We start from the raw sequence: 17,330 nt of genomic DNA, 5'->3' as shown, positions 1-17,330 counted from the left end.
AGTGTGAAACAGCCCTGTCCAACTGCAGTTCCTACTGGAGAAACACAAACCCCCTCCAGGTCAGTGGTGTGGTCTGAATGAAGAATGCCAGTTCTCACTTTTATTATCACTGGGACACACAAAAAATAATTAAAGATGAGGGCAAACAAAATACACATGCCCTCTCCAAACACTACTGTCAAAAGTTTTAACTAACAGCTTTGATTTAGAGACTGCCTCGCTGATGTGACCAGCTGCATTTACAGGATGGTTACCTTACCTTATGGTTACAAGGGGAAAGTTTACCAATCTCATTAAAACATAATCAAATATTCACGACCAGAGTTAGATGAAGGAATTTTGTTGCAATTATTCTTTCACTTATCCTCCTTTTTGCATTGTTGTTTATACTTTTAGAATTTGGCAGGAAGCTTCATCTTCTTTTCAGTCCACCTAAAATAATATAATTATTAGAAGTCAGACTTCACATTCCAAAAATGAACTGAGTTGGCTTAGCTTTTAGTGCCTCAGATGGGCATATGTACAAACAGTCAAAATGACCCTCTGAAATACATTTTGCTAAAGATTTTAAGTCTTCACATCCAAATAATACACAGGAAGTGTGCTTGGAAGGGTGCATAGCCAAGAGCTGCTTAAGGGAAAGATTAACAATTAGCAGGATTCCCTTAGGAACAGTAGTCTGTGGTTTGTTCCTTCATATACCGGCGTCTCAAGGTGACAGTACAAATCTAATGAAGACTCCAGTGGTTTAATTGCAGTTAAATACCACTCATTTAAGATATTAAGAATATGTGTTGCTGTAAAAAAAAAAAAAAGGATGTGATTTTTACCATAGATCTTGCCAATTTAGTTAAGTTTGGAGGTCTCAATGTACAACTGTGTAAAAATTTGTTTCAGACCAATTTATTTTCCATTAAGGGATTTTCTGGTGTAATTACAGGCAAAATGTACACTGTGAAAGCTCAGGTGATGTACACATTCAGTCTGTTGTGAGCAAGTCAAATGGAATTTTCTACTTGAAATTTCTGCTGGATCTCTCTTCTTTATGTACAACTGGAGAATCCGTGACAATATCCAGCGTCATGTGGGGAGATCTGTGTGAGCTGAACCTGCCAGCAAACAGGAGCTTATCAAACACAGTGTTTAACACTGAATTTATCAAACGCCACGTTTCTAACATTTCTGTCCTTGGTCACCTCAACCTGCAGGACAGAACTCCTGCTGTTTTCTTGCCTCATGAAAACAAATGCAAAATACAAACGCAGCAATTCAGGGAGAATGTTCATGTTACAAGACTTAGCAGAACTATACAGTTTGGGTGCTTCTGGATCGGAACACAGAAGTCTAAATAAAAATATAATGTTCTTGTTGGGGAAGGGGTTTGTGATTTACTGCAACATTTCTGCCTAAATCTGATGGTCAGTTTGGAGATAAAGCATCTAACTTAGTGCCACGTGTTTTCTTACCTTGGGGAGTCAATTCCACTGTCTCCTGTAATGCTGTGGTTTTCTGTCCCTTCTGAGTGCTTCTGTTGTGGGATCACAGGACATGTATTCTTTACAAACTGCTCTTTTTTTCCTGGAGGGTTTTTCACTTCTTTCATCTGTGAGCCCGAAGCACAGTGTGTTGCTCCTTCGCCCACCTCATGGGTGAGGTTCTGCAAAGTGCCAGCACCGGAGTCAGCGTGGCAGAAAGCTGTCACAGCTGAGCCCTTCCCACATTCAGTGAGGCCAGTTCCTTCATCCTTTCTGTGGCCTTTCAGAAGAACCTGACTGCACAGCCAACTTTCCTCTGTGCAGTGTGGTTTTGGATGCTCCTTTGAGCCATCTGTTGGTTCTGCAAGGCTGGCACTTTCCTTATATCTTATATCACATTTATTTACGGTTGTGTCATGCTGGGCAGGGCAGGTGCTAACCTTAGAGGCTTTTAGGGACACAGCTGTACTCCAGTCTCGTGTGTCTGAAAAGGCACGGCCAGGGGGCAGGTGTTCAGAATTCTCATCCAGATGTGACGAGTTACAGGTGTCACCATCATGTCCCCTTCGGTACAGGAGATGGGAGTTATCAGTAAACCCTTCCCTTTCCAGCTCTATTGATCCAGGATGGCTGGCACAGTCATAGTTAAGTATAACGTCACTCTTTTTATCAGTCTTTGGTCTGTACTGCACACCATTTTTTGGGGCCAGATTAACACTGGCCGTGTCATTTGAAAGATGGACATTTTGAAATTCACTGGCTGCTCGATCTAACAGCTTGCATACAGTGTCTGCTTTGCATCTGCAATGCTCATCTTCCTGGTAGAATGGAAATTTTGCATCTTCTTTGCACACACCATTATCTTTAATGTAGGAGCAAGGGGATGTTTCTTTTACTGTTCTTTTATAGACATTTTCTTCAGAAATATTACTCTCCAGGAAGTATCTACTTCTGTTATCTATTTGCAGATTACTGCCTTGTGGATAACTGCCATTTTCACTGAAACTCTCTTTCTTTAACTGAAGGTCAGACCTATTAGCATGGAGTAGGTTGTTTTGCTTAGCTTTGTCAGCCTCACTTGCTGCATCCAGCCTTTCAGTTTCACAGCCAAAGGGTCGTGAGGAGTCTGAGGACTGTGGCCTTTGGAAAGCCCTTCCTCCCTTTTGAGTCTGGCACTTCAGCTGACTGTTAACACCACCTTGGTGTCCTCTTGCATGAAAGCTGCGAGGTCTCCATGGCAGACCCTGAAAAGGATTCTTAATCTGCTTCTTATATATCACACGGGCTTCCACTGCTACATCAGGTGGCTTTTGGTTTTTGATGGGCAATGAAAAGCTTTCTTCCAGTTTCATATTTTGGGATGTTAGTTTCTGTATGTGAGATTTCCTGCTGCTCCTGCTAATCTGCTTTTCCTTCTTTGATTTGGTTTTCCTGGTGTGTTTTGCTGTTTTACTTGGTGCCTTTTGAATACAATCCTTTGAAAGACAGTTTTGGCTGACTGTTGGCACTTCAGCTGAGGTTCCATTACTGATGTATTTTTTCTCTTTACTGATACATCTTTTCTGCTCCTCAAACTTCTGCATTAATATTGTGTGTTTAATCAAATTATCAACTGTAAGAGTAGGGTTAATACGCTTGATGATTTCATGTTCAATATCACGTGGAATATTGTTCAAGTCATCTTCGTCCCTGACTGGCCACTCCTGGGGAGGAAACTGGCCTGAAAAAGTGGAGTACTCCTTCTTGTGTTTTTCTTTTTTAGAACCACTTCTCCAGAAAAGGCCAAGGCCAAGCATTTTGCTCTTCAGTTTTGCTTTCACAGATGTCAGGGATTTGTTGGTGTCCCAGGAATTGTTCTCAGTAGATGCGGAGATGCCCTGAGTTCGAATTGAAGGCTTCAATTCACTGCAGCCTCTCTTTCCCTCTCCGTTAGACTCGCGGCTCATCACCTGCCGATGCCTTTGTTCACAGAGCCTGTTTTGGTCAGGGAAGCAATGGCAGGATCTGTAACGAGGTACTGTAGGAATGCTTTCTTTCACTAGGTCTGCACAGGGCTTAATGTTTACCAGGTAAGTGATGGAAGGTGATGAGCAGCAACAACTGTCCTCCAACAGGATCCTTCTGTTGTCTTCTGTGGCATCATTTGTGATAAAGTAAGTGTTGGGAGTCACAATGAAATATCCTTCTCCTGTATGATAGATTTTTCTTTCCTTAATTAGAGTGCCAAGGAAATTATATAATATGTTGTGGGAGGGCACTGCAATGCCTAGAACAAAGAGACAGATACTTCAAATCAGAAATAAGTTTTCAAATAAAATGGGTTCTGGCCAAAAGATCTCTCTCATACAACAACCCTGAAATCAACTGAAAATTAAATACCCAGAGCATTTAGGTAAAGGCCAGCTGTGTTGCCGCTGTAGCACCAGTGTGAGGGAGCAAGGATGTTGTCTTTATGTCTGTCAGGATATGATATTCATGAGAGAGACTTTCTGCCAGGTACAAACCAAACAACATCTTGTTCAAAGCATTTCCCTCCTGGCATGTTACTTAAGAGGGGCTTTCATCACTCTCTGAAGTTTCTGGTGTAGTTTGGTCAGATGTCAGTTTATTACCTTACTGAGACTGATCTCAGCTACAGTTTTCCATCAGGTGTCACAGTCTCAGAGTCCTTAGTCTAGTCACAGCTGACCTCCTGCCCACAAAATTAAGACCTTCCAGCAAGGTGAAAATACAGCAAGAAATACCTTCAAGACCCTACAAAGTTTGAGAATGCTACTTATGGCTGACCTACTAATTCTGCCTTGTGGTTAGCTCAGTGCACTTATTGACTGCAACACATTCCTGGCATGGTTCTGTGCCAGTTTTTGGGGTTGCATTAATATTTTTCCCACTGGTTAAAATGCCTACCAGATCAGCCTTGGCAGAGCATTGGCAGAGCTGTAAGATTAAGAGGACTCAAAAGAAGCAGCTCAGTATCAAACAAAGCTGCCTCCTGAGAGGGCCAGAAGGAGCTTGTGCAAAGTCTCAAACACAATCAACTTTGATATTGCAGATCTAAGGGAAATGGGATATTTTTCAGGCTTCTAGAAAACATTTAAGGAAAGTGGCTGCCACCCCATTAGAATCACAGAATATTCTGAGTTGGAAGGGACCACAAGGATCATCAACTCCAACTCTTAAGTGATTGGTCCATATGGGAATCAAATGCACAACCTTGGCATTATTTGTACCATGCTCCAACCAATTGGGCTAGAAGTGAAGAACTAAAGATCACTTAGTAAAAGGAATTTCCTTTCAGGAAGGAAAGGGCTAGAATATGACCAACAAACCTGAATTGGAGGCTGGTTATAGTTTTTGATAGCAAACACCAGATATAGATCCTACCCAGTCCTTTTGCAGTCAAAGTCAGCTGTGCCCCTGTCTCTTAAAGGAGGACTTAACAAGTCCCTGTGATCTAACAGTCTATTTTATGCTATTCCATATCAAGCACCTAAATACCACTTCTGTGCTTTCCCACCCTCTAGAAAGGGCATACCCTCAACTACAATCAGTTCCCTCTTACTCTCAAAGATTTATTAAAACCTGTGGAAAGGACTGCATTCAAGTCAATGTAGCGACACTCACAGATGGATGAGAAGTATGCACATTCATGGATTCTACCAGTCGCCTGTTAACTGTGCTCTTTCACCTTGCCAGCTTTGCCTGTAAACATTCCCTGATCCCTTGTCCAGTATCAGAAACTCAAGCTTGATGATACAGCCACTTTTTAAAGGTGGGAGAAATGAACAAGTTACCTGGATAATTTTTCACTAACTGCTCCGCTAAAGTTTCCTGAGTGACCATCACATGATCTGCATTCATGTCTGATATGGTCCAGTATATTCCTTCTGCCAAAGGAACAGAGCGTGGCTGCGAGAGAGGATTCATGAGAGCAGGGGTCACATCACCTAAAAGAAAAGAAAATTATTTGAATGGAATAGTGTTTCATTTTTACTATTAGCTGTGAAAGATTTCCACTGAAAATTTCCCTTATCCTCAGCTAACTTTCTTTGGCAAATTACTCAGAAATATTTCTGAGAGGAGGGAGGTGGTGCTAGCACTTGTCAAGAGCCTTGGTAACGAAGGAAACAGAAGGTTGCCTTAAGCATGTTAGTTTGTTTGGTATAAAATTACAGCCAAAGCCATAATTTAGATTAATAAACAGGGAGCTGAGAGAGGGAATTATTTCTGATGACTGCTGAATTTTAGAAGACTGCTTACACGTTAAACCATGCAGAACCTGTATTTCTCCAAGTAGCTAATGAGGTCAACATCCAACAATCTATGTACAAAACGTCTTCACCGAGTCAGAACACAAGGGAGTAAAATACAAGCAATAGGCTTTGTCCCTTGTCAAGCACATAAAATTGAGTAGAAATGGTAAAATGCCACTTTTAGACGGGGTTCTAGAACTAGAGATTATTCAGTATACTGTGTAGAGAGCAAAAACTCTTATTACAACTGCATGCACTTTTCAGGCTACCTCACTATCTGTCCTGGTAAGAGACAAAAACACTGGTTTTATTCTGCATGACAAAAGCAGAAGTTTGGAGGGGCCAAGAATGTGGCCCATCTTCCCCAGTAACTCTGTGACCCCAGCCCAGAGGGCTGAAAAAGGGTCACAGTCCTTCACCTCAACTCCCCCATCTATAAAACACAGATAAACTCTGACCTCTCCCCTTCCCAAGGTGGCAAAGGCAGTAAGGACAAGCCCCGCAAGTACTTCTGACACGGTACCTGTGAGTGCTATAGCCAAAATAAGTATTTTCCCTGAAGTTGTTGATGACAAGGCACGAAGGACTCACCTGAGGTCCGTGCACACAGTGAGACAGTGACTGCATACACCTTCTCAGACAAAACAAAAAACCAAAAACACCCCTTTCTTCCTTTTTTTAGTCAGACAGTGGTCTGTTCCCACAACCAGGTGATGTTCTGTGCTCCCTTGTTCTGTGCTGCTCAGAAAGCCCCTGGCTGTGCCCAGCTGCCAGGCAGGCAGAAAGCAGCAGGGACTCCTGGTTCCTTCACAAGGATAACCCACTGTTAAACACTAACAGGAATTTTCCTGCAAGTAAAAAGTGACATTTTAGATTAAGCTACGTTCACGTTTAACTAAACCACTGTTGTCTATTGGATGACACTGTAACCCAATATTTATCCTCTAGGCAAAGAACTACAACACAAACACTTCTCTGAGTAAATGTAATACACAACATTGCTTTGAAGAGCTTAAGTTGCTCTTGACCTTTGTTTTACAACTGCTGCTATATTCAGTAAAAAGAACTCTGAAAAGAAAATCCTGGCATACAGTTTCCTCGGCGGTGTTGCTAGGAAACTCCTTGCAGGTGCAGAAACCACTGCAAGCTTTCTTTTTCTATGGGAAAGGCCATCAGCATTCAGTAATGACTCTTGTGAATAGTTTGCTGTCTGAAGTCTGCTGTGGGCCCACCGTGCTGCTGCCAATTTGACCATTTGTTCCTGCAGAGCACCAGACTGCTAAGGAGTAAAATACCAAGTGTAATTAAAGTTTGTTAATTATCTTTACAGTTATTATCTTGCTGTTGTTGTCTGTATCTGTTCTGCAGCATCAAATCCAGTGCCTCCATTCAGGGAAGGCTGTTTCAGAATAATATTTAAAGCATTAAGCAAAAGCTAGCTTGATACTGAAGGAATTTTAAAAAATCTAAAATCATCTTTGAACACAAGTCTAAAATATTGCAGAGTCAATAGTGCACACATGCTAACAGCATAAATATTAGATATAATTCTCTCCTGACTTTGAAATAAAATCTGAAATTGTGAAAGCAAGAATTAGATCGTTGGTGACATAGATAAGGCCCGGGCAGCACCCTACAAGTGTCTATCAAGTTCTTATGAAAAACTTTTAGATTTACTCTGCATAGCTAAATAACTGTTGCACTTCAATTAGTCCCCAAGTTCATTGGAAATACTTAAGAGCTGCATCCCTTAGATTTGCACATGGAGAAGATTTATCAGTTTGTGCAAGCTGTGTCTCATAGGCCTGATGCAAAATCACCAGAACACCATTCTCATTAAAGCTCCTCAGTATCTGTCCTTTTACAGCTCAACCCCCCCTGCAGAATGCCCTGCCCACTTCCCTACTCCACAGAAATCTGATGGCAATCACCTTCCTGCTGTCTTCATAGTCTTAGGAGGGCCTTGCTTACACCTTAGTGCCGGGAACTGCCAGCAGTCAAGGAACGCAGCTTCTCCCTTGCTGGTCTACAGCCAGCCTCCTGCCTGCCGCACCCTGCAGGTTCTGCAGAGCCGCATTAACTGAAGCCAGTCTCGGCCCCAGGCCAGGGTTCAGGTATGCTTATCCTTCCTTTGCTTTCCAGGTCCGCTCAAACTCTGCTCATTGCCTGGACACCTAAAACCTGAGAACAGCCTTTTTGGAGCACTTATTGATCGCAGTGTGGGAAGTCATGTGTAATATGAGCATTGGGTCACAGAACTCAGCGCACAGAAACCCTCTGGGTATTCTTGACTAGCACAAAGTGATTTTTGTTCCGTCTCTGTAATGTGAGCATTATCATTTTTCGCTGAGTTGTTTAACAGTTGCAGAGCTTTTGCATCTTTGGGCTCTTCAGAAAAATTACACACAAGACATGTTTATCTGGGTGAAACCCAGGCTAATTCTGGGGAAGTGAACAGAGAGGCATTTGTTACAACAGCACTCAATTTACTTCTTAAAAGTTCAGGTAAACTGTTTACAGAACAGTAAAGGACTAGGAGTAAATCCATTCCAGAAAAAAATCCCAAAACATCTGTTGGGCAGAGAAGACACAGCTATGGAAATAGAAGATTGATGTTTCTGTTTTGTAGTTGGGAGACTCTATCGTGGAATGGATTATACAAAAGATGCCACAGATCCTGTGCCTCTCTGCATGAGAGCCTTGGCTTGTTTGTTGTAATTCACTTTTTGCAGAATTGTACCAGGATGATCATAAGCAAGAGCAGTACTGCTACCAACTGCGAGGCTTCTGCTTCTCTGTAGACTGGAGTGCATCATGATCACATTTTACAGCAAAAATTACATGTTATAGTTAAAGAATTTAAAGGAAAAAAATGTTAATAAGAACATCATAGAAAGTTGGGAATGCTAGCAAAACTCTTTTTGAACATTAATGATTTTACAAGATGTGTTCTTATTAAAGAATAAAAATTCTATGTAAATTATAAAGGCAGTTAAGAATAACATTTTCAATTTCAAGTATATAACATAGAAACTCTATTTTGGCACAAGTACTCTGTACTAGTGCTGTACTAGGTCCTGTTTTCAGAAACATCATTTTACTGAAGCAAAGAGTATATAGTTCAATTAAATGAAACGGTCAAATCTTGTAATGTGTCTAATCCATTACTGAAACAAACAAAAGCTCTCAGAAACAGCAAACAATATCTGTTCTTTGATTATTTTGTACAACCCTCAGAGAAACAATTAAGTGTCAGTTTAAGGCCACCAACACTTGTTCAGTTGACACCAAAGAAGCTACAAACACATGGAAATGTCAGGTTTCTGTACCTACTGATTCCTGCCAGGACAGGCACTCCCAAATCAGGACATTTAGGCAAAGAGTGCCCTCCATTTGGTCACAATTTCTGGTTTTTACAGTCCCAAACTTTCTATGATTAACTTATCCTTACTAAGTTCTTATTAATATTTTATTCCTTAAAACTTTTAAAGGATGATGCCATGCAAGTTAATAAGAAGTAAACAAAACCAACAAAAGCCAACCACTTTCTCTGCCTTCCCAACAGCACATGAAAGCCTATTCCCAAATGCAAGTGTTAGGAATTTTTGGAAATATGACTTCTAAGTGCTTTCTGAGGTTCCTACCCAAGAGCCATCATGAAATCCTTACTCTAAACTTAGTGAAAAAATTAATCTTATACTAAGATTACACTAACAATAACCTTTTACACTAAGATTAATGTTGCCATTAATCTTAATGGCAACCCACAGCCATAATTTCTTTCACCAGCTATTAAAAAACCCCACAGGCAGATATGGTGAGAACAAAGCAAGATTCAGGAAGAATAGGAAGAGCTCTCTCCTGCAACCTCTGCCCAAGTGCCCGGACAGGAACAAGTCACACAGCAGACACCAACACATTCAGTGTGGTACAGTTGTCCTTAAACTGAGCACAGTGGGTAAGCTTTTGCCATTGAAATGTGTATCTCTGACCTTCAAAGAGATAAACTCCGTCAGCTCTTAGCAAGGCCACCGACATGTCCAGTTGCATGCTCCAGGAGCATCTTGGGAGCAGGTTTCAAGCTCCAGAGGCACTGCCTGAACACACTGGCAAGAATGCAGCTCCAAATGCACTGTTCAAGAGAACACAGCCCAAGGTGTCCAGAGATGTGCATTTCACCCACAGCTGGCACAAAAGCCAACAAGCAGAACTGCATAAGCACATCCACCTTTGGGGCTTTTACTGCAATACTGGCAGAAAAATTCAACTATGAGCAACAGCACTGCAGATAATTATTTTTCATATCATGTAGCATGCTGATGGCTTTTAATTCATGTATACATTGAACACACAGAGCACAGCTGATAGCAAGGAAGGTCATCTTTAACCATTTCAGCATTTAGTGTCAGGCTTGGTGGCAAAAGACAGATTGATTCAAAATGGTCATTGCAAGGAGATGAAAAATAACAAAAAACTAAACAGGCCAAAGCAAGCTGAAAAACAACCACCACAGAGTCAAACAACAGAACAGGAATAAACAAGCCACTGGCAGTGTCTCTAACTCCTTTAACTGTCCTGAGGTGCTGCCATTCACTGCTACAGTGATTTGACACAAGCACAGCTTTTCCCCTTGGCCTCATCCAAAAAATCCCCTTCACAACCCCAGCATTTTCCCACTACAACTGCTCTGCCTTTTTCTTTCTTCCAGCTGTGCTCTCTCTTCTGCAATAAATCTCAGAAATTCAAATAGCTCTTTAATGTCCAAAGCTTTGTTCTAAGCAGCAAGCAGTAATGGGGGTTGGCTACGTACTTACCTCTAGAGTGAAAGACTGACTATAAAAGCATTGGGGTGAAGTTGTGCATTCCTGTGCCTGTACAGATGAAGGTCAGTTCCAATGCTGCAATATTCCTGCTGCCTCCTTTGCCTGGAAGTGTGCTGTCACATAAAAGGCAGACATGAAAATATGCAGTGTAATGCTTGGCAGTAAGATACCCCTAATGGTCGTGTTTCCCCTCCCCAGAATGAGCCAAAATTCACTTTGCACATTCCCTGACTTCAGCTCACACATACCCCAGCCCAGAGAAGTCACGTTCTAGACTTTCAGAGAAGCAGCACCCACAGAGATGTTCAAAGGAGAGCACAGCTCCCTGCAGAGGTTTTCCAGCAAATCCCAGATCAGGGGGACAGAGCTGAGGACAGCTCACTCCCAGGCAACACGGGTCCCAATCTCACCCCATGCAGCAGAAGCTGAGAGCAAAGAGTGGTGCAGTGGTAGCTTTCCATGGACCCAGGCCCCTTGCTTGGATGAGGACAGGAGTCACCATCACACGACGCAGCTGGAACCAAGCAGACCTCAGATCTTGTTTTAGGACAAATCCCACAGCAGGGAGGTTTTTCATTCAGCTGAGAACAAGACCTTAATGGTATGGTGCCACTTCACACCTGCCTGGGAAGCTAAAGGATGTGCACAGTCACTTTTCCTTCCACTCTCCCTAAATGGATATCCAACTTTAAGGATGCCCCCTTTGCTAGAAAATAACTTTCTGCACCCTTTCATTAGGCTGGAATTTATGGTCCACAGGGAAAAACAAAACAAACCAGTTTAGAAATTAAAAGCAGCAACTTTACCACCACAAGGGGTCTCAGAGGATTTGTTTGGACACTGCAGATTAAATAGTACTAGTCTGAACTCAAGGACTTCAGTCTGCAGTTCCCAAAACTGTCTCCATGGCTTTAGTGCTATAAAAACACCCTTTCCATGTTTCAGTTCATCCAAATTTCAGCCAAAACAATGTCACAGAAGACCAACAGTGCAACCAAGCAACTCCTCTGTATTACAGAAGACTCAGTAAATAGTGAGTGTTTTTTTCAAAAGCCAGTTTAGCAGAACACTTACAGTGAAGATACTGGGTTGTTGAATCCCACAGACCAAGGTGAAGCCTCCAAAGGAAATTATAGAGATGTGCATGTGTCTGTGGGATGCTGAAAATGTTGAGCAATTTCAGAGGGAAAGATAAATTATACAGTCTATGAAGCAGCAAAGGAATGGGGGCAAATTCAGCAGAGGGACATCAAGATGGGCAGGCCTGGAACACCTGCCCTGGGAGGCACAGCCGAGGGAATGGCTCTTGTGCAACCTGGAGAATAAATAGCTTTGGAGGGACCTGGCAGCAACCCCCTGAGAAGATGGAGCCAGGCTCTGCACAGCAGAGTGTGGGACAATGAAACACAACAGGCATCTGCTGCAACAGCAGAGGTTCAGATTTGCTCTCCCAAAAACCTTTTCACCTTTGAGGACAGCACAGCTGTGGAGCAGTGTGCCCAGGGAGCTTGTGCAGTCTCCAGCCCCAGCAGCTCCCAGGCTGTGACTGAGTAAAGCCCAGAGCAGCCCGGTCTGAGCCCAGAGCTGACCCCCTTTGAGCAGGAGGTAGGACAGGAATGACAAAGTGCAGCAATCCCTGCTCCAGCTGGGGTACCTGGACCTCCCAGAGCCACCCTCACCCCCACCCTGCTTTCTGCAACCCAGTGCAGGGGCACTTCTGACCTCCAGGAGCTGGGAGGTTTTCTGGGATAACACCGACTTGGAGAAACAAGGTTACACTGTCCTCACGCTGGTAATCAGACCGTGCCAAGCAGCATCCTTGTGAGAAAGTGACTGGTTTTCTCTGCAACTCTCAAATAAACAGCTCTGTGTTCGTAACTTTATTTGCATGGCTGAATTGCAGATGTACGGGCTGGTGCTCTGCGCAGCAATGGAGTGGGCCTGTGCTAAAGCAGGTTGGCAGTATAAAAAAAGCTAAAAGTAGCCTTGAAATGAAGTCTCTGCTTCTGAAACCATACCAAAGTACACAGCAGAAGCACTACAAACTAATGCAATTTATTTCATTAACTTCATTATGTGAACACAAACTGTTGTCTTTTCTGACTGAGACAGAAAAATTTAGGCCTGTTCAAATTACCTTCGTTCTAAAAGAGCATTAAGGCAGTTAAGACCTGCCTTTCAAGGCTCAAGATTTCAAAAGACTGAGGATATAGCACAGCTCAACCTATTTTCTTGATTTTTTTCTCACCCAAAAGACAGAAGCAATAGCTTTTGCTGCTGAAAATCTTTATCACAGAGAAATGCACAATACACACCAAGTTCTTTCCAACTAATCTGAGAGATTATTAAAAAAAATCAGAGTAAATTAAGTTGAATAAGTTTTTATAAGCTTATTATAAAAAATATACACTTCTGTTCAGTGGCACTTGCTAAACAGTATGATTAGAGACTACTGCTGGGGTAGTGTGAAAATAATTGCATGCACAAGTGCTTTTACAGACTACACCTTTCAAGTAATTCAATCTGAGCAGATCTGGTAAACTCATCGGGATTCTGAAGAACATCACAGGCCCTGCTACCTTGCTGCTGCGAGTTCAATCAGTAGTTTGAGTATAGCATTTAGGGTTAGTGCAATACATGTTCTACTGAGAAAGGGCTTTTGTAACACAAGATTAACACCTTAGCAGAAATTTGATATGGAAATGCATTAAACATGCAGAGGTATTATCCGAAGTCAGTGACAAGGGCTAAATACCAGCTAAAATTAGGTACTGAACATTATGAAATAACGTAAGTTTTACACAATTGTTACACAGAATTAGATCAAAAGCAAATAATAGCAAGGTAGATAAAAAGCTCCTTCAAAGAGCACAAATGTTTTCCTCCCTAAAATATATCAGCAGAATCATCACTGGAACAACTGTGAAAACGGGTAAAACCCAATTACAACAGAATATGCAAGTAAGTTAGTTCTGAATCACTTACCTTACTGAAAATAACTTTTAAAGTAGTGTTTGACAACAAAACTGTTAGAAACTCAAACTGTTCTTCATGTTTGGCAGCCTATCCACAGCAGTGCAAAACAAAGCACCATTTTAGGTCATCCACTCTTTTCAGGCCTGATAAAAATAAAAAGACACAGAATTCTAAATAATCTTAACCAGTTCAATGCAAAGCACGACCACATGCTGTGAGTTACATTTCACAGAAGCCAGCACCACTGAAGTACAAAATTATTCTGCTTTGACTTGCAAACCTACATCCCTGTTTGTGAAGCAGGATGAAAACCACTGGAAGAAAGGGACTCCAAGAGAAAGGAATCCCATGAGGCACATCCCCAGCCTCTTGCTGAGCTGCCATCCTCATTAAGGTTGTGTGTTCCCGTGTGTAACTGCAGTACCTGACAAACAATATCCACTGCAGAGTGGTGACCTTTTGTAGGCCAAACAGAAATCAGCTACTCACAAGGCCTCAGTTTCCTCTGTGGCTTCAAGAAACGTGCAGCAGAGCCGTGCTGATACTGACATTCATGGCTGTGAACAAATTTCAATTACTTAAATGAAAACAAATCTGTCCTAAAAGCTTGCCAGGTAGCTTTGGGACAAGAATTTGTCTCTCATTTTAAGCAACGCTGAGAATTGTTAATAAGCAGGAAATGCTCGAACACCCAGCTGTAGATGGACCCCAGGTGTACCAGTGCCAGTGTGGCACTTCAAAACTGTTCCCAAAAACTGGTACAAGCATGCAGAGAGGCTGAGCATGAGGACCTCCACAGCCAGGCAGGCAGTGCCTGCTGAGCTCACTAAATAAGTTACACCTGGGAGTCATCACCCGGGAACTAATACAGTGCCCCAAAGCTGTGCCAGCTCTTTGAAAGGTTATTGCAGGCCACAAGTACTGCACAAGTTTTGCTCCTTACTCCTTAAGCTGTTGCTGAACATTTTCAGGAGATTCAATTCCATCCCTCTCCCATCATGGGGATTCTGTTTGAGTATCAAGGCAGCTTCAGGGACTACCTGCCCCTTTTTAGCTGCTTCTCTTCCCCTTATGTTCTGTGGGAGAGTCACACAAGGAAAAGTGAGGAGTTAGACCTATCAGATTACTCTACAAATGCACAAACAAGAGCACAAAACAATTCCTTGTCTGATCTCATTCCAGTTCGTTCAATACCTCCAGCAAAAACGTATAAAACTTGACACTTCACAGAAAAGCGTACCGTCCTTTCAATGTCACTCTTCAACAGGGTATTTCCCAAGAGATATAAATTTCCAGCCTGCAGCAGAGCCCTCATTGGAAAAAGTGCCCAGCACATTACCTGTCCACAGTCACAGTCTGCATCCCCATCCCAGCTTCAGCCTAACTGGAAAGGACAGGGCTTTCTTAGCTTTCCTTGCGAATAATTTGTAACTCTGCGACAGAGAGGCTGAACCGACAGCAAATTCAGCCTCTAGAGGCTGAGCAGAACAGTTTCATTTTGATATTTTCTCTTCTACTCGACAGGAATCACAAAGAAGGAGTCGGGCCGTTCAGGCACATGGAAAATGCTGCTGTCACGAGAGAAGGCAGGGTGGGATGGCAGAAACGAGCTGGTGACGACCCAGGACACCAAGCAAGCAGCTACTGGGATGCATTCTCCTGGACTGTCACCCAGTTTCTCTCTCCAAAGGCTCAGGAGGTCAGTGCGCTCAAATCGAGTGTCTGTAATTGTAACTAATCTCAGCTGAGAGTCCCCACTCCTCTCCCAGCAGCGGCCCTGCATGCATCCCCCCAGGCTGTACAGGAAAGGTGGGACGCAGCAGTTTGCCCCTCGTTTGGTGAACAATTGACTGAACACCTCAGCTAAGCAAGGGAGATGGTCCACAGAGAGATGTCGGCACTCCCACAGAGTTTGCTCAGTTATCAGATCCAGAGTTTTTAAAATTAGCCCCTGCTTCACCCTATGAGGAAAATTTTAATTGCCATGATTTTCCCCTTTTCATCCCTCCATCTCTCAAGGAAAGTATAAAAGCTCTTACCCAGTGCTGTGTGTACCATTCACCCCATGAGATCCCCATCAGAAGGGACGAGAGAGACATTTTGGGATTTTATCTGGGAATAAACACAGCAGGGCAGTTTGTGTTAGTTACAAGATTTTGGGACTGAATTTTCCCTTTATTTGACTAAACTTCCAGTGACCAGTATGAGTCAAGGTGTAACCTGTTCTGTAAAGTCAGGCTGTCCAGCGCCCCAGTGTGTTTCTCTAGAACAAACCTCATTTGAGCTGCTGGGATAAAGAGCAACAAGGATTTGCGGGACCACAGTGTCTTTGATTACAAACAATAACCGGGAAGGCTCCTTGAGATAAGCAGTGAGGAGGAGTTCAGAGTGCCCAGGGCTTTAAACCCAGCATGCAACAGGTTCTAGGTAACTCTTGACAGAAATGGGACTTGGCAAAATCAACGCTGCGGTGCTGAATGCCCCTTGCTTCTCATCTACTGCCCAGCAAACAACTGGTTGTGGATTTAAAAGGAAAAACCTCAAAAGCGTTGGCTCATTATTCTCACGAGTCTGAAAACTCGTTCCCAACACTTTTTGTGTACCACAACCAAGGATAAAGATACTGCAGGATAAGTGACTCCCATCTCTGACACCCGGTACACCCAGGTATTTGTGACATTTCACCAGATGCTGCTATTGCTACATGTGCAGGAAGTGTTTCCTAAGAACCACATTGCTTGGTTCTCAACATCCCAGCCTTTAGTCAGGAAACATAAAAAACCCAAGTGGCTCGAATTTCTCATGATTGCAAGTAGTTGCATGAGAGCAGGTAGATTAAAAATGCAGTCAGATCTCACAGACAGCAAATCTGATACCTATAGCTTCATTTTTTAAATAGGGTAATTTCTTTTAAAAGTCCAAACCCCAAGAAAACATTGTCCTTTGCACTGTAGTTGTGTAACTTGCTACTTGCTTCTCTAGAGCAAAATATATATAAGAAATGGGAGAAAAGTAATTCAGAGCAGAAAACAGCCACAATGATGACTTCTGAGAGAAAAGACATAGAATATATAATTTAAAATCAGAAAATTACCTAAATAAAGACACTCAAATAGAATTTTTTTTTCCAGTTAAGCTTCCAGCAATTCACGTAAAATCATGAAAACATCACTTCAACATTAATTGTCTGAAAAAGTGAAATTCAGAAAGACAAGTTAGAGAATTCTAACTTGTAAGAAACCCCTTTGGCTGTTACTGCAGCAAGAGGCAGGATAATAGGGGAAATAATCTAATTAATTTACCGAAGTAACTTACATTTATATTCAACTAGCCATCCTGTGCATCAGAAAAGAGGTTACTGGGAATAAGGAGGTAAAAACCATTGGAGTCAAGATCTCTAAATCATCCTCAGGAGACCAGCAATAACATATCATTTTTCATCAGCAATATAAAACTTAACTATAGTAAGAGGTAACCATTCCCAACATTAAAGCAGATGTTACTGCTTTTTAGGTGGAGACCAACAAACCACTCCTGTTCTTTATAACACCTCTCCTGGATTGAGTTAAGAGGTCAGCAGGTTAACTTGTGATTAGGGAAGATAAACTCCAGCTGACATTACCAGACGTTACCAGTTCGGTGAAGTTGTCAGAGTGCCCAAGAAATGACTGATGAAGAGAGAAATTTTATAGCCAGAAAATTGGGCTGCAACAGGGAGTGGCTATTCTATGCAATTATTGGGAAAGAAGGGTAAATACCAGAAACAGGGAAAAAAAATTATGTGATTTAAGTTAAGACAGTGT

At 42.3% G+C, this 17,330-nt stretch overlaps 1 protein-coding gene across 7 annotated transcripts; it reads right to left on the bottom strand.

The window, feature by feature from the left end:
* Positions 1-64: 64 nt before the first annotated feature.
* STOX1 (storkhead box 1) lies at positions 65-17,010 on the bottom strand. 7 transcript variants are annotated; one of them, XM_068196890.1, is made up of 6 exons: positions 16,843-17,010; positions 16,232-16,380; positions 10,543-10,664; positions 5,270-5,422; positions 1,467-3,741; positions 65-432 (listed from the first exon to the last, which is right to left on the bottom strand). In XM_068196890.1, exons 4-6 carry the CDS (start codon positions 5,400-5,402, stop codon positions 393-395), a joined length of 2,448 nt encoding a protein of 815 aa, XP_068052991.1. In that variant the 5' UTR covers positions 5,403-5,422; positions 10,543-10,664; positions 16,232-16,380; positions 16,843-17,010; the 3' UTR covers positions 65-392. The 7 variants fall into 7 exon arrangements, with proteins under 7 accessions (XP_068052991.1, XP_068052990.1, XP_068052988.1 ...); XM_068196889.1 differs by lacking the exon at positions 16,232-16,380 and adding an exon at positions 11,626-11,711; XM_068196887.1 differs by lacking the exon at positions 10,543-10,664.
* Between the last annotated feature and the right edge of the window lie 320 nt (positions 17,011-17,330).

Source organism: Anomalospiza imberbis, chromosome 8 (genome assembly GCF_031753505.1).
Source record: "Anomalospiza imberbis isolate Cuckoo-Finch-1a 21T00152 chromosome 8, ASM3175350v1, whole genome shotgun sequence".
Classification (NCBI taxonomy): Eukaryota; Metazoa; Chordata; class Aves; order Passeriformes; family Viduidae; genus Anomalospiza; species Anomalospiza imberbis.
Note: the sequence above shows the minus strand (reverse complement) of the source record. Positions and strands in the feature narration are given on the sequence as shown.